Source organism: Cheilinus undulatus, linkage group 3 (genome assembly GCF_018320785.1).
Source record: "Cheilinus undulatus linkage group 3, ASM1832078v1, whole genome shotgun sequence".
Classification (NCBI taxonomy): Eukaryota; Metazoa; Chordata; class Actinopteri; order Labriformes; family Labridae; genus Cheilinus; species Cheilinus undulatus.
Genome location: NC_054867.1, coordinates 24,333,871 through 24,351,766, shown reverse-complemented (window position 1 = coordinate 24,351,766; position 17,896 = coordinate 24,333,871). Strand labels below are relative to the sequence as shown.

Below are 17,896 nucleotides of genomic sequence, written 5' to 3'. Positions count from 1 at the left end.
TCAAACAATTCTCTAATTAAACCAAATAAGGTCGAATTAAACCAGATTAGACCAAGTCAAATAATCAAATCAGGCAGTTTACTACTGAACTGAATTAAACCAAACTAAAAAGTCTGAAAAGCCAAATTAGACCAAATTAAACCAAATTACTTATAGTTACTTAAAATTAGAACAAATTACATATTTACAGCATGAAGTATGTAAATCAGTAGAGTCAGCTGTGTGGGATGTGCATGAGTGAAGATAATGTGTGTAAATGTTGTAAAATCCAAACTTAACTAAAGCTCAACCTAATCTAACATAACTAAACCAAAGTGTGGTACACCTGTGGAGGCCAGGTCAGAGAGTGAATATGTGACTGCAGGAGCTTAAATAACCTCCTCACTCTAAGCCCAGATGTTTGACATTACTCTAATCAAGGAGCTGCCCTCACAGACACAGACTGGAGACACTCAGATTGACAATACCAAACATCACATGATGTCATGGACACCACTAAAAACATTTAATAAAGCCTAGTAAACAGTCTGCTTACAAGAAAACAACTCATCCTGCATGAAAACATTCCAACGCAGCCAGAGTAGCTTACTTAGCCCTGTCAGTGAGCTACATAGATAATGGAGCTACATAGATGATGAGCTAAGCAGAGAATGGAGCTACTTAGCTAATGGAGCTAAACGGAGCTCACAAAAAAGCTATGTCAGCTACATTTCTATGTTATCTGCAGAGCTAAGTTAGCTTTAGCTCACATAGCTAAGTAGTTAACATAGATGCATGAATGTAACTAAGCTAATCTCACAGAGCAGCTATGTAAGCTTTGTAGTGACATTATCCAAATACTTTAACTATGTTAGCTTTACCTAGGTTTGCTAAAGCTTATGTTGCTAAAGCTGACTCAGCTACATAATAATGTTAATTACATTGCTAGGGTAGCTATGTTAGCTTTAACGAAAGCTAGAAAAGCTAAAGCAAGCCACTGTTTGTAATTCATTCTAAAATGGATATATGCATAATATAATCCTCTGATGAGACCTCTGATCTTTTGTTTTTTCTTCGCTGGCATTAAAATCAGAATGTGTGAAATTTATATATATATATATGGGCTATGGCTATTAAGCAATACAACTGTGTCTGTTTTATAAATCACCATATTCTTCCTTTATTCACATTTTAAATAGTGTCCTAACTTTTTAGGAATTGGAGCTTGCAAGTTACAACCATCTGCCCAATGTGACAAAATTCCTTTATAAAATTTTCTTAGCAGAGCAATACCAAACTGTCAGCCAGTAAAGCACATCCATGCAGGGTCAATAGTACACTGCTGTATTCCTCTGAAGGCTCATGCTGGTATTGTATCAGTATTGGCAATGCATAATTATATACAAGGTATAAGCTTTTGAACATATATGAAAAAACATTGACAACTTCCCATTCAAATCCTGTTTTAGGTAACAACTAAAGTGTTGTTTCCTGCAGTTTCTGTCTGAATAATATTAGTATTGTCCTGATAGGTCCAGTTAATGCACAGCCCTGTTCACCATCTCAAAAACACTCTATGGAGATTATAAATCCTACATCTCTCCAGTTCCTCACCTTCCCTGACCGCATGAGCTCCATCACATCGCCAACACAGGCAGCAGCACGTTGAGGGACTGAGGCATGGCTTTAGGCCATTTGTGTTCAGCCTCCGCTCCCAGTGTGACTCCTCAGCAGCTCAGGATGTGGCACATTTCAAAATGATCTGCACAGCCCACATTTCAGCGCTGGAAATATGTGATAGTTCAATGTATTTCTGTTTTGCCAACTTCACAAGCAAATTGAGCTCTCCAATTTTCAATATGAATGGTGAGGAAAAAAATATTTTGATACATGTGGGATGGAAGTCATTTTGGAAGAGAGATGCTGTGAAACCCACAGAAGCATCAGAGCAATTTGCCTTGTGTTTAGTGAAGAAGGTGAGGTTGGAAAAAGCTTTTGAAAACTGAATATCACCGTACATGGTGAGTGTATTTCACTTCATTATACTTGGCTCTAAACCCACTCATACATCTGTGTAAAGGTTGAATTTGCATATGTTTACAAAAACAACATCAACCAAAAACTCTCTTTTAAAATGTATCATTCTGAGTTAATATGATCTACTGAAACAGCATCAGCAAAACATTATTCTTTAAAAACACCTATACTATTCTTTTTTTTTTTTTTTTTTTTTTTTTGGTGATTACATCTTCAATATTAGCTGGATTAGGGACACACTAGTTCTATTTTTTAAGTCCTGACTCCAATTCTGATTCGTGTGCTTTGGCTCATTGCCAATGCACAGTTTGATCCAATACCAGTGTTTAATTAATGGCGTGTATTCCTCACTCTGAGGATGAGACTTGAAATTATTCATATGTTATCAAAGGCAGGCTCTCATAGCTTTTAAAACTAAATAAAACAAATATATAACATATCCGTAAACTTAGATTTCACATTTTGACGGCAAATCAGAGTCATTTCTGCTGTTGTGATAATGATTTAAGATATGACTTTCTGCTCTGGGAACACTTTTAGCAAACAAAAAATAACCCAGGACTGTTGCATGTTTATGCTTTACATCAGGGATGGGCAGCTTGGATTACTGAGAGGGCCGCATAGTTTTTATTCTCCCTATTTGAGGGCCATATTGTCAATAAAATAATTGCAATTTTTTTCATTAGGAAAAGGAAAAAATACATATCTTTCATCACGCAAATGCAAACAGCAATGCAGCTTAATTTACTCAGCTTGATACAACCAAACGCTCCTACATGTCTTTATTAGCCTTCAAGATAACAGCTATGGACCATTACACATTGAGGAGTTGATCCCTCTTCTTTCACGAGTACTGAAGTGCCACCTGCTCACATGACAAGGCGTGGACTTGCATATATGAGAAATTTCTTTGGCCAGATTTCCAGAAATGTGCTCAAATTTTGCAAAACCCCACTGAAGACACCTAACCAAGTTACTTGGGTCAAGATTGCACTTCTAGACTAGACTTTCTTTTAGGATTTATCCATCTTATATATCATAAAACAAGTTTAACACTTCAACATGACCTCAGTGTTAAAACTTAGACCTGAGGTGTTCACTCAGGTAATCTGACAGGAAATGAACATTATTGGAATCAGGCGTTAACTTTCTGGCAGAAGTGACATGTTTCAGTGTTACAGATGTCTTTGGGAGTTAAATGAGTCTCTGGAATGGAAATGTTGCTGTCAAAATGTTAATTGCTTTGAGAACAACATAGGAACTCTGCTAACCTCCACTGTGTTTTGGGTCGAGTGTTGAAGTCAGAGTTAAAACAAACTCCAGACAGACCCAAGTGAGAAAGCATTTTTGTGACATTGTGAACGAATCCTATGAATGAAATATGCTGTTCTACAGGTGACCCCTCACTCTGTAAATAGAATAAAATGATATCTAAAAGTTCTCCTGGTTGCAGATATCCTGGAGTATCTGTCACTTCATGCGGCAGCACCCGGGGCCGAGTCCCAGACAGGGAGGCTGTGGTGTCAGGCTCAGTTTGTCATCGTACTCAGCTGGGTATCCTGCCTCGGCTCACATGCCCCTATTCACATAAAAAATCCTTCTATTTGGCTGCTGTGCTGTAGTAATCTACACTGACACTCAGGGAATATCAGAATATTAAAGGCCAAGCATACTTGAGACTTCCCCCTCCCCCTCCTCCCAACATCTTTCTGATGTCTGCTCTCTGCTTTGAAACATGAATCCACTCTCCTCTCTGCTAGTCTCCTCTCCAGATTTAATTCAACTTCCTTGCATCTCAAAATCATTTTGTGTATGTAACTTTGATGGAATATATCCAACAACTACTGAGTATTGTGACTGTGTTTCAATGGATAGGGCTGCATCAGCAAAAGTGTTAACATAAAATGTACATTAAAAAGTTACCACTACAGTTTCTAGATCTGGAAAGCTGCTGGCATGAGGCAAAAATGCAGTCTGACTCTTTTAGTTTTAATAATTCAGCAAAGAAATAAAGAATGGCATGGCATTAATTCTCTTTTGTTTGTCTATATAATTGTGCCCCTGAGTGAGGTGTTTAAACCCAACCTGCTGCAGTTCTATTAGTTTGTGGTTTTTGGCTAAAACTGGTGTTTATGGTTAGCTCCAGGCTTGCTGTGCAGGTGCAGGGACAGGCTTGCAGAAAAGGGGGTGTAATGTATGTGTTTACCCCCAGACAGGTCTAATTAAATGATAGCAAGTAGTAATCCAAGACTTTGTCAAAGTTTGTCTTCTTGCAAAATTTGACTTGTTTGTCTTATTCCTCGCTGGGTTTGGTCATTTGGTAATGACCAAATTTCCCCTGATGGGGGATCAATTAAAGTTTATTTCCTCTTATCTTATCTTTAGCTTGGCTGGCTTCCGAATCAATGCGGGTTTGTTGTATTTTCTAAAACTGTAATGTAGGCTTGTGTCTGTATCTTTTTTTGCAATTTTTTTTTCTCCTTTCCATTACCCTTTCTCTCAGTTTCTGCTCTTGTGTATAAGGTTCCCTCAAGATCACTTTTTGATTGATCAAAATACAGTATATAAAGTTCTGATCAAAGTAGTAGTAGTGTATGAATTCCATCATCAATATAATTTTTGCCACTAAGTAACATGCAGCACAGTAAACAAGTAAAACACGAGTTCTTTCCTCTCCAAGTTTGATGCCTGTAATAACAGCAACATGTAGCGAGTATACTCACTTTGCACAGCATCTCTGTTGGCCTGGCTGGTGCTTTGACACAAGCTGTGTGCTGGAATGGATCAACTTGGTTTGACTATAGCCCAGTTGTGCAGTGATTCATATTCTAACAGCTATGATAACTGTTGCAAACTGCCTCAGAGGCAAAAGCAAAGCAGTATGTATGAATTTGTTTTGGCTACGTAAATGTAGATTTTGCAAAACTTGCTTTTAATACATGAATGAATATGTCTTTATGCTTCGCTTTGTTTTTTACTTGTGTGTAAGGGCAACATGCTGATGCCATTAAATGAGTAACCATGTGTTAAAAAAATAATGTGTCAAATATTATTCAAGTTTTTATGACCTGTGTCTCTTCTTGTATATGACAAATTTGGTGCTGCTTAACTGATGACTCGTTAAAAAAAGGTGAGAAAAGCAACTATAAACACCATAGCTCCATACAGTTACCAGTATCTTGCCTAATGTTTAGTTAAATCTTAGGCAAACATGCTTTCTGAACATCCATAGTCTTTAAAGAACATTTTCTGTGTTCTTGTGCACAGGTATGAGTCTAGTATGACTTCACAGGCTTGTTCTATGGTGAGACAGCAGTAGCAGCACCTGAATATGCATTTAAAATATGCATTTAAATGCATAATGCTATTTAATTTTGCAATGCAATGATATAAAACTGTTAGAGAGAGAAGATACACTGATGTGATGGAATTAAAACCCAGATATAGGGATTTTGGAATTTGGGGGGTGGGGGATATATAGGGGGCTCCATACATGGGGGCTGGTTCATGTGGAACTTCTATTAATGATGTACCACATGAACCAGCAACTGTTGTAGGAATGGAAGGATGCAAAGCACACATGGTCACCTTGTTTTTACTGTACCCTTACTTGAAATGTCCATGTTAATGTAAATGACAAGAGCATTCTAATCTCTCTAATTAAAAATACATTTGAGGCTCGTGGCGAGAGACGGCTGCAAAATCTAAAGCAATCATAAAAGAGAGAAGCAGCTTTGATGTTCAGATGAAACAAATGTCTGGTTAGGCAGAAGCTCTGTTATTTTCTCTCTGTAACACACTCACACACTCACATCATGAATGAAGTTCATTAACAATTGAGCAAATGGAGAAGTCAAATGCTGCCCGTGGTTCTAAACGCAAAATCCTATATACTTTTTAAACCTTCATCTTGTTATCGTTAGACAATTTTACCAGTGTGGCAAAATTAATGTCCTTTTCAAGCCAGATATTTTGATACAGAAACAACTAACACATGGCTCAGCTCCATTAAACTGGCCCAAATAGAAGGGGCATGGATAGAGATGACATGCCCTCCTCTGTGCAAGCTGAAAACCCATATTTTCATTGTTGTATTTATTCAAGACTTTTATACATTTTCATACAAGTAGCAACACTGTTATGCAGTGTCCTGAGCTTTCATAGTCATACACACTGTTTAAAAAGACAACCTTTTTTCTCTGTCTGACATTAAATCAGACTACACTTTTTCTGTTTTAAGTCAGTGAGGATTACCACAATTATTTCTATTTGCTAAATACCAGAATAATGAGAGAGAGAATTTTTATTACTTTCTTCAAAGTCAGACAATTACATACATTTCCTTTGTATTTAGTAGCATTGCCTTGTATGACTTGGGTCCAATGTTTTAGGTATCCTTAAAGCTTCTCACAAGAGTTTGGTGGAATTGTGGCCCATAAATTCTCTACAGGACTGAGATCAGAGCTCTATGATGGCCACTCCAAAGCATTGTTGTCCTTAAGCCACTGTGTAGCTAATGTGGCGGTATGCTTCGGGTCATTATCCATCTTGAAGACCCATTTGCACCCAAGCTTTAACTTGAGACGTTGCGTCAATATTTCTACATAACATTCTTTCCTCATGATGCCATCTGTTTTGTGAAGTGCACCAGTCCCTTCTACAGCAAAACACCCCGACAACATGATGCTGCCACCCCTGTACTTCAAAGTTGGGATGGTGTTCTCAGGCTTTGAAGCTTCCCCCTTTCTCCTCCAAATGTAATCACAGTAATTATGGCCAAACAGTTCATTTTAAGTTTTATCAGACCATAGGACATGTCTCCAAAAATTAAGCTCTTTATCCCTGTGTGTTTTTGCAGACTGTAATCTTCGCAAGGTCTTTAGCTTTTGTTTAAGGGTTGACACGCACATTTCGCACCAAAGCAAGTTCATCTCTGGACACAGAACCCGTCTGTTTCCCAAGCAGTATGATGGCTGGACATTCCCATGGTGCTTATACTTGTGTATAATTGTTTAAACAGATGAACGTGGCACCATCAGGTATCTAGAGGCTTGTTGAGGTCCACAATTCTCCTCCTGATATCTTGGCATATTTCTTTGGATTTTCTCATGCTGTCACATGAGGAAGCAGTGTGTTTGAGGTGTGCCTTAAAATACATCCAAGGGTGTGCTTCCAAATATCACAAATGCTGTCAATTAACCTATCAGGAGCTTCCAAAGCCATTACTCATGTCTGGGTTTTCCCAAATTGTTTAAAGGCACAGTAATCCCAGTTCATGTAAACATCTGACTTTGAAGAAAACAATAGAAACATTTCTAAAAAAAAAAAAAAAAAAAACTCTCTTTCTCATTATTCTGATTTTGAGCAAATAGAAAAAAAATTGGTAATCCTAACTGACCTAAAACAGAAAATTTTTAGTCTGATTTAATGTCAGACAGTGAGAAAAAAAAAAAAAAAAAAAGGCTACGGGGCATTTTTATACAGCGTTTGTAAACTTCTTAACCTGACACACCAGATGGATTTGTCTCACACATCCATCTGGGAAAGTTTCCATAGTAAAACATCTGAGAAAAGGCAGAGGCTTTGAAAAAAAACTCAGAGTGTGATTGGATGAACGTTCTGTCTGTCACATCTCTACGAGCCAATCAGAGCAACAAAACACGTAACTTAGCAGCTATCAAGCTGCACATGCGCAGCTAGTTAGAATAACGCGAAACATGGTGACTATAGACATGTAAGTACTCGACTTTTGTCGTTTTTGAAAAGAAAACAACTCACTGCTGTTCTTTGTTCTTCTTTTAATGAAGAAATGTTGTCAAGTTCTGATAAAACTGGCACTTTAGCAGCATCCACACCAATCTCTTCCTCCATAACTGCACCAGCTCTCGATGCTGCTTGTTTACGTCAGGACTCTGCTGTACCTAAAAGTACTGCCCCTCGTCGCTGATTGGTCCTGTCACTTTCTAACCGGGCCCAAACGGTTCAGATGGGAGCTTTGCAAGATGGATTCACCAGTGAGAAACAAGGAAATGGGCGTATCCATCTGCTTAGCAAGGTTATAAACTTCTAGTTTCAACTTCACATATGCACACACATAACTGAAGTGGTCTGTTCACAGTCTTGATGTAAGTCCTCTCTGTTAGCTACTGTGTATTTTCTGTGCACTCAGGAGTCTAAAAACTGTAAATAATCCCACAGAAAATAAAGACTGATGAAAGCCTCTGAGGCCATGCACTCTGAAACACTCATTAGTAGTCACTGTTAATTACTCTGTGCCTTAGATTAGAATTAAACCTTCTCCAGACTGTGATACAGCAAATTAGCATGTTGTCCTAAATCAATTTAGAATGGAGGCTGCTGACATCAAGACCCCTGGGGAAAACCTCAGCAAATTCAATTAGGAAACTTAAAGTGGTGTCAAGTGTGTGGATGAATTAATCTGAGGAAAGTTTAAAAATAATCAACAGTTGCCGCCCCGAATTGTGAACGTTTTACTTTAATCTTGTTGGGATTTCCAGAAAAAACAAGTCAGTCTTGCTGTGACTGTGGGACAGGCTGTTTCTGATTTGGGCTGCACTGAGAAGGGGACACAGACGGGTAAGCCAACAGTGTGTGAACTAAGGGAAATCACACAGCTGTTCCTCTCCTTTACTTTACGCTGCACTCTTCTCTTTGAGTACTCAGCCTGTGCCCCCAGCTGATACGTGCCTGGGTTTACCTGCCGTTGCACATTACAAAACAACATCATGACACACCTGCGGCCTACAGCAGCACCCAGTAGTGCAGCCCATTAGTTACATGGTAAGGTGACGTATTAAAAATTATTTAAAGGGATATTTCAGTATTTTTAAAGTTGGGATGTATAAGCTACCAAGCAGTAGAAGTGGCATTACAGCATGGCAGATGGGTACGGTTTCTCTGCGGAATTCAGCTTTTTGGTGAAAAATATGGAAAACTTTTGAAATATTTTATTTTTTACCCACAAGGCCTCTGTGTTGTTTGCAATGCTGCCTTGGCTACTGGTTACATGTTTTTGCAAGACAGTGAATCAAACCAAAGCACTCTGTATGATTCTGTCTTTTGCTCTGAAAAGAAGAGCAAGAAACAATTTTCATCCCAGTGAACGAAGAGGAGGACAATATAGTCCATCTCTCCTTCAAATAGAACTTGAGGTATGAATGTGATGAAATGTCAAGAAAATGTTTCCAGTTTAACCTTGCCAAAACATACAGCTTCACTATACTACTGGGGGTAGAAAAAGTTTGGACTTGTATAATGCATGGTAAATATGGGCAGAAAGATAAAGAGCAAATACTCTCCTATGGTGTCAGGATTCACGCTGTTGATGTCAGCTCAGGGTGTCAAATGATACGATGATGAAAGAAAAATTCTGGCATGCTAGTCTTGTCGAATAGTCGCAATGAGGCATCTAGGATGCGTTGTTAATTATGTCACACTACAGGAGCTTTTTTCTTACAATTAATTGGGCTCGACATTCGACAATGAGCTGCAACATAGAAGAAGTTAAGCCAAAATCTGTCTGAATTTATGAAGTCTTAGCCAGCCTTAAGATCTAGTCAAATATATACCAGCCTTTACTCCTTGGAGGTTGTTTTTTCTGTTTCGGAATATTTGCTTTGATTTTAGTGATGAGATGAGTTGATCAGGTCTAAGTTCCTTTCTTCTTGAGTATCTTAACTTGATGGCATCATTAGAGAACTGCAGCAATAATTATATGTAAATTGGTTCAGAAATTGTGACTTTACATACTGTACATAGAGCAGATGTCATGAAATGAAGCTCAGCTTTAGTTCATGCAGGACACAGTAGTCATACGCCCAGCTGTGATCAGCTGACAGGTAGTTGATGCCAATTATCACCTGCCACAGTCAATCACAGCCCTTTTTCTCAACACAGCAGTGTATTTAAGCACGATGCTCTTCTCACTAATCCCTGCTTGCATCAGTGCTGATGCATCACACTGCTGCTGCTCCTGGCAAAGCTTCACCTCCTCCACCCCAGCCTCCTCCTTTATAACATAAAGTTTGTTGCACCCTCATATTCAGATTCATGCTACTATATACTGTATTAATTGCTTTTGAACTAATTTTATTGTATTTTGTATGCATTTTCATTATTGTACCTATTCATATGGGGGTTTCTAGCTATGTCCTCCCTGGAAAGTCCGAGCCTGGGATCATCTTTTAAGTAGAGCCTTCTCTGCCAAGTCAAACTGTATATCCATTTTGCAATAAAATGGTAAAATGTATGACAAATGTCTCAGACTGAAATAATACTTTCCATGCGCAATGTGCCCTGCAATTAGGGCCTCTCTTTCACAAAGGCTTGGAACACATTTTTGTCCCAGTCCATCCCTGCCTCAAACCGCTGGAAGATCTTACTCGATATTACTTAAAACAAAAAATAATCTGGAACTGCTTTCTTGGTTTCAAGAAATATTCCTTCAGTACTGTATCAAATTGTTAAGCTTTATGAGACACTTTGAATACATCAAACATTACAGCTGCTTTTATATCAAACATCTCCACTGACCATTGTCTTATATCTTTTATGTATTCTTTGCTCTGTGACTCTGGATTTGTTTTTTTCTGTGATTGTAATTGCTTTGTTTCTTATGTCTATGTCTTTGTCGACTGTGCTGCTGCCTGTCTTGGCTAGGACACTCTTGTAAATGAGATTCTTAATCACAATGAGGTTTTCCTGGTTAAATTAATTTAAATAAATTAGGGTTGTCAAAGTTAACATGTTAATATTGCGTTAACTGAAATTTCTTTTAACGCCACTAAATTTTTTTGCTGCACGATTAACACATGCGCGTTCTGTGTGACCTTAGACCCATCCCGTAGTGTGCCAGATCAGGAAGTGGCGCCATTGTGATGCAGTGCAAGTGAGCAGAAATGGATAAAGGACAGAGACTTTTGTATGGAAGGTTCAGATTTCAGATCATGCCAGATAAGACTGAAGTTGCTCTTACTGTTGACGTGAACTGAGTTACCAGGAGTTTGTAGAGTCTTAAATAGCCTGTAGCACCCACTGGTCGAGCACACCGCTACTGCAGAGAGCGGCCCCCTTAGCCATGCTGGATTGCTTACAACGGAGACGCTCAGACAACTCTGCAAGCTGGGATGGACTCGCTATCTGGCATATCAGGCATTTCCCGGTGGGTTGACGCACTTTTGGGCCAGTATGATTTATTCATTTATTTATTTCCGTTATGTACTGGCTCCATACTGCCCCTTTATATGCCCCTTTACATTTCTCCTAAAGGTCCATTTACCCCCTCTCCCATCCCCACTCCTCCTGCAGAGCTGCAGTGAGTGAGTGAGTAAAGCAGTGAATGAGCTCTGTAGAGTATCATAATATAAGCTAAAAGGCATTATTAGACTGTTTTCCCTTTATTTTATGAAGAAAAAAATGGTTTGAAATTAAATCTGTACCTCTTCTATGAGCTGAAGAATGAAAAGATGGTTAAGTCCTCTTACTACACCTTAAAAGCTCTCCACTGAGACTTCTTTTACTTTGTGTGTTCATGAGTTTTGAAAAGCAGTTTCACATGTGCGTTTATTATTATTCCAGTAAATCTACTGATGACAGTCATTTCTGACTGTCACCATTTATTTTACATTTGGGCATTTTTTAATTTGAAAATAAAAATATGATAAATAATAGCAGACACTTTTTTAAGTATTACTTGCTTTTTCTCTTTAGTAGGGCAGATGTGTCCACCTTAAATCACATCAGAACAGTGAAACACCATTAGATGTGTCTGTGCCTTACTGCTGAGCTCTCAGTGACTTGACTTCTCCCAGTAATCTGTGGAGTAATTCTCTAACTGCATTTATTATTTCTTTTTTGTATCGTCCTGTTGTGAGTCCTCTTGCTGTAAAGTAATGTTTATGAGCCTTTATTTCCCCCATGTGAGGCTGAAATTCTCTGCTTTAAGTGTGAAGGATCCAGGAATGATCTTTGAGGGACTTAAACTTAACTGACCGTGTTCAGCATATTTTTGGAGCGTTCAGTATCTTTGATCTTAGTCTTAAGAATTTCTGGACATTATCTGTTGTTATGGGTTGTTGACACGAACCAAAATTTGCATAAAGAAAGCATTTTTGTCCACTTGTGTTGATAAAGGTATTTAAATCTTGAGAAATAGTCCTGTAAGGTACATTTAGAACAGATAAATAAGTGTGATTAATTTGCGATTAATCTTGAGTTAACTATGAAATTTGTGAGGTTAATCATGATTAAAAATTTTAATCTATTGACAGCCCTAAAATAAATACATTTAAATAAAAATAAATACACTTTCAATTTTCTATTTCAAGTCTCTACATCAACATACATTTTTTCATTTCTTTCCTGATGGCTGTGTTCTTCATCTCTACACTCTGAATGACCATTGATGTCCCCTCCCCCACCCTTATTCCGCTTTACCTTTTTTTCTTTCTTCTCAATAATGAAAATCACAGCGGCTGCTGTCTAATTAAACAAGCACTCATTTTAGGAAGATTAAAGCCATTACAATTAGCCTGAGAAAAGACAACATAAAACAAGAATAAAACACACACTTATGTATTCATATGTCACGTAACCAGGGAACAGGAAGTATGAAATCAATTAGTATAATGTGTTCAGCGTGCAGTGTGCCTGTCTGTGTGTCTGAACAAACATTATCCTGTGCTGTGTTAGAAATAAGGATGTCAATGTGATATAAATGCCTACATGAAGACAGGAGTCAGAGAGACAGAAACTACCACAGATCGCTTTACTGACTTTTTAAAACCGAAGACTTATTCCATCACAACTATAATATATAGAGGAGGTCAGTAGTGACACACATGGAAAACAAACACCGGCTCCCATTAGCTCTGCTCTGCTGAGACAAATGTCTTGACATTTTCAAGCAATGAAATATGAATCACTCTTCATTTCCAAAGAAACATGAAAACAAACTCCGGGGGTAATGCATCACTGTTAGTATGTGAGAGAGAGAGAGGGCTTAAAGGGGCTATGCTGCTCCTTTAACACAGTTAATGCCCCTGAAACGGTGAGACAAAGCAGGAGTGCAATTTAAGTAATATCAGCAAAAAAAAAAAAAAAAAAAAAAAAATCAATAAGCGTTTTGAATAAACTGTAAGAAAGACTGAAATGGTATGAACCTGATCTTAACATCTTTTTTTTTCATGCAACTTATTAATAACAAATGATATATAACCAAAAGATCATGATCTTCTACAATCAGTCAGGATCAGCCTTAAACCCAAGCCGATGCAAGTGTCTGCATGCTTCTGAGCCTTTCAAAGTAAGAGTTGGTCTACATGTCTGTAAAAAAAGCAAAAGCTTCTAATTCTGTTGCCAAATTTGTCACCATGACAAGTACTTTTTATTTTTGCAGACAGATTAAAGGCTGCTATAAGATTTGGCAAACAGCGGCGTTATCTCTCAGCCTCAGAATATTTGAAATTAAAAATGAATAAATTTGGCAAAAGTCCTTTTCCTTTTCTAACTATGACATATCAATTTCTCTATTTATGTTTTAATATTAAGCCTATAGTAACATTATTAAGGTTTATGCTTCCAATATAGAGGCTTAAGGCGCACTTATGTGCAGCACTGATATCCCCTGAGTGAGAAACATCCCAGTGTGTGCTCCTAGGAGGAAATAAAAACATGCTGAGTGTCAGGAAATATCCTTGCAACAGTTTTGCAATTGTGTCATCATCAAACGGGTGCTAAATATGAGAGACATTTTTGGCATTCTTTGTGCGCACTTTGCACTTCTGAGGCACACATCAGTCTAACTTCAAACATCAGAGTCAGCTGCTCATTTCCTGATGGCAGCAAAGGCAGAATATCCGAGGTGATGCCTGAAACACCATACTGTTGATGAGAATACAAGTGAAATGAGATGTCAGCCACCTAACCATCACACCAACAAGGACTGTCATGACACTGTATTTAAATACATACTTTAATATGGTGTTGGCCCCAGTTTGCAGCAATAACTGCCTCCACTCTTTTTGGAAGGCTTATCACAAGATTTTGGAGCGGGAATTTGTGCTGATTCACACCAAAGGTGTTCATTGGGGTTGACATCAGGGCTCTGTGTGGGCCCACTCAAGTTCTTTCACTCTGAACTTATCAAACCATGTCTTTATAGTCCTTGCTTTGTGATCTGGGGCACAGTCATGTCTGAATAAGAAGGGCTTTTCCAAAACTGTTACCACAAAGTTGGAAACATAGCATTGCCTTAAATGTCTCGGTATGCTGAAGTATTACGACTGACCTTCACTGGAGAGGAAGCGGCCCCATGCCATTATCCCTCCTCCACTGAACTTCACAGCTGCCAGCTGAGATGCTGGATAGCTCAGTGGGTTACCCTCCTGACTTTGGTTCAGGAGATTGATGGTTCAAATGCCAGTCAGGTCCTTAACTTTGGATAAAAGCGTCTGTAACATTGTAACATCAGGAGTGCCACATCCATTTCCTGAGAGGGGTGTGGTCAGGGGCGGAGTCAGACAGTTGAGTAACACTTAAAGCCACAGAAACAGCTTGTTCTGAGCAGGGCTGAAACAGAGGGGGTTTTAGACATGCAAAAATCATAAACTAGAGTGTTTTTCAGCAACAAACTTTACAGGCATGTTTTGAGGACCTCTAAGACCATTATATACTTGTCTTTAAAAGGTAAAATAGTTGATACCCCAAATAAGACAACCTCACTTGTTAAGCAGGGCTGCTTAGGGTTGAAGATAAAGCTGTTTAGAAAAGTCCAGTGCTCTTTGAATGAAATCAGTGAACCAGTTTTGGAAGAAATGGCAGCGTGGAGTGCTTGTGAACCACTCTGCAAAAATTTTACCAAAACACAGCCTGCTTTTTCTCCAAATCCAGGACGGTTTGCTAAGAGGGGCAAGCTATCATCGTCATCTGTGGATGTGCAGAGTGCAGACATGCAGAAGAGCATGACAGAGCAAAGAGCAGACGTAGGTAGATAGAAAGAGTTGAAGTTGAGTCCTACTTTGTAAGGTGGCTAAAAGTGTGTACATTTGACCATAAATATCACAGTTAAAAGGTTCTTGTGAATTTAAGTTACCAGGGCCTTTAAACCATCAGTCTGTCAGATACATAAGTTCTGCCTCCATGATTTTGCCTTGCTGTACTTCCTGGGAAATCCACATCAGTAATCTGATTTTCTGTTGACTGTACCAATCAGAAGTTCTAATTAAATATATGCTGCAGTTATTAGAGGGGATGTAGCTTCAAATTTGTGGTTCATCCAGCCAGCTTCCTCCTGCACATGTCTTGGGTCACAAGCATAACATGTCATTCTAAATTGCAGGGGAACCTTGCCTTCATTTTATTAAAACAGGAGACTGAAAAGCACCGTTCATTTTGATGTACAATTGATGGAAGAGATGCAGAACCCTCATCCGGATGTTAAAGACAGTCAGTACACAGGCACCTCATTTGCACAGTGCTGGTTCCAACAGCTGTTAAGAATTAAAACTATACAAACTTGGAGTAAACTTGTATCTACTTAAGGTTCCAGCATGAGGCATTCTCTGAGATCAAATCTGTTATAACACCCTGAGGGAATTTTATGTAAGATATGTAGACTGACGTTTTAAATCATGAGCAAAGAAGACAAAATACGGTAATAAGATCAACTGCTCTGCTTTAAAAATCAGCTTAAAATGCTGCAAATTAGTCAAATTCTTTAGTGTCGTACATGACAACAGAATCTTATCAGTTATCTAATATTCCTTCCTAATGTTCTCCAAATGTGACTTTTTGAAGCTCCGATCCAGTAAATCTCTGCATGAGACGTTTCAATGACTTCACCTGAAGCCCATCAGAGCCCAGCAGACTAATGGTGATGATTGTGATTGATGATAGATGTATAAAGGCAGATTACAAGATACCCCATTAACACAGACTTCTCCTCAGCCCTGTGAGAGCACAATCTGAGGAGACGAGCTGTAATTGTGGTAATTTTGCTCCATGCTTCACCCTTTTCTTTAATGACAATAATTATCTATGGAAAACATCTGGAGGTTGTGTTTGTCTCCTCCTCCCCTGTGCTCTATCATTTGTCTGGTTTTGTCCTCCCTGCTTGTGTCTTATTTTCCTCCCATTATCCTCATCTTCATCTTTCTTTCTTGAGACCAAATCTCTCTTTGTGCCCCAAACTTTCTGTGTGATATCCTCCTTTTCATACTCCACCAAATAAATGATTACAGCCAAGTTTATACCTCCACAGTACGATTACTGTATTTGGGTCCAGAACATTTTTCTTCTGTCTTAAATCCCCTCTTAGCACAATCCTACTCAGAGTCTGTGGGGGTACTTAGGCAGTGTGAAATAGCTTAAATTGTACTCACCCCAGTGATTTCTCCAGTCGACTGGCTGGTGATCCAACAATCTCCCCAAGAGTACAGAAGGTCTGACCCAAGAAGTCCTGGAGGGAAGGAACAAGGAGCAGGGGCAGGTGTGTGTTTATGAAGTGGAAAGACAAGGAGTCAAAGAAAAGTCAGACTTGAAAACACTTCAGATTATTCCAGTTATGCTAAAGTTGCACATGACAAGACAAAAGGCTGCTTACTGATTTAAATTTTAAGGTCATAGTTAAAAATGTTGGAGAAACGACTTGTTAAGCCAAAACAATAGTTCACTCTAAAAATTCTAAAAAATAAATTAAAACAGTCATGAGATCTCTTCACATGTGCTTGTGCCAGCAGCACAGAGACAGAAGGCTTAAGGACTGTAATCTTAATGATGCCATTACTGTGCACTGATGAATAATGTCATAATAAACCCTGGTTTGATGTGAAATGTGAGGCAAATTATGGCAAGCTACATTTTAGTGCTGCCAAAAGCAGAAAGGCTTTATATGGACACAATTGCATGAAGGATCAATGAATAACACACCACTTTCAACAGCATTAATCATCATTTCTATAAATGTTAAGCTTTTTAAGAGTCATGTTATGTTGCTGCATTTCATACATTTTGGCTGTAAAGGAAAGAGCAATGTTAAATAATTTCTATCATGACAGTTATGACATCCTGATCACCTTAAGTATCTTACTTATAAAAATTATTTGGTTAATGCTTTAAAAAGTCACAGTCTGGTTATGCTTGGAGTGGAAGCCTTAGGAGGAAATATGTCCAAACTTCTAATTTTATTTTCCTGAGATAACAAGTAATATTTGTTTTGAGATGTCAGCAAAGTTGTATTGCTTTATAATTAGAACACATTAATTCATCTCATCATCTTGAGATGCAGAGATTGTCTTTGTGATACCAGGATTTTGTGCTGATCTAGAATCTCAGTCTGGTCAGTGTGAGGCCTGTGCTGCCATTGCCTACACTAATCAGGTCCTTAAAATCCATTTATGATTGTTTTCTGCTTTTGCAACTCTGGGCATAAAGCGTTAAGACCAAAGATTAATGATTTGAGTTGAAACTCGCGACTGCTTGTTTTGAGTTGCTCTGCAACATTCTGAAAGCCTACCAGTTAACACCACTGCAACTAACCCCTCATTTCTACCCTATGCACATATGAAAATAGATCCCTGACTTTTAAAGTTCACAGCCGTCATTGCTCTCATATTGACTTGTCTGTTATGTTGGAGCGGACATTGTAAAATTACAATGTCATTCCATTTAAAGAGACATTTTGCTCAAGATCCTGAGCAATACATCCGTCAAGAATGACTTTACTGCAAATTCACTGGTTAGATCTATATTATCATGATCATTTGCAAGTTGTGAATTACACACACCCCCTGGTGGGGAATTGCCCCTTCTGCTTCCGATATCCCTCCTCTGGTAATACATTTTCATCTCCAGGGGGATATAT

The 17,896-nt window shown here is 38.5% G+C and overlaps 1 protein-coding gene across 1 annotated transcript in view; it reads right to left on the bottom strand.

Annotated features, from left to right (window-relative positions):
- The window catches only part of cpne5b (copine Vb), a 216,478-nt gene that overhangs the window by 123,244 nt on the left and 75,338 nt on the right, over positions 1-17,896 (bottom strand). The window contains exon 6 of the mRNA XM_041783064.1: positions 16,416-16,492. Coding sequence (XP_041638998.1) covers positions 16,416-16,492 — 77 coding nt within the window. The remainder of the gene's footprint in view (positions 1-16,415; positions 16,493-17,896) is intronic.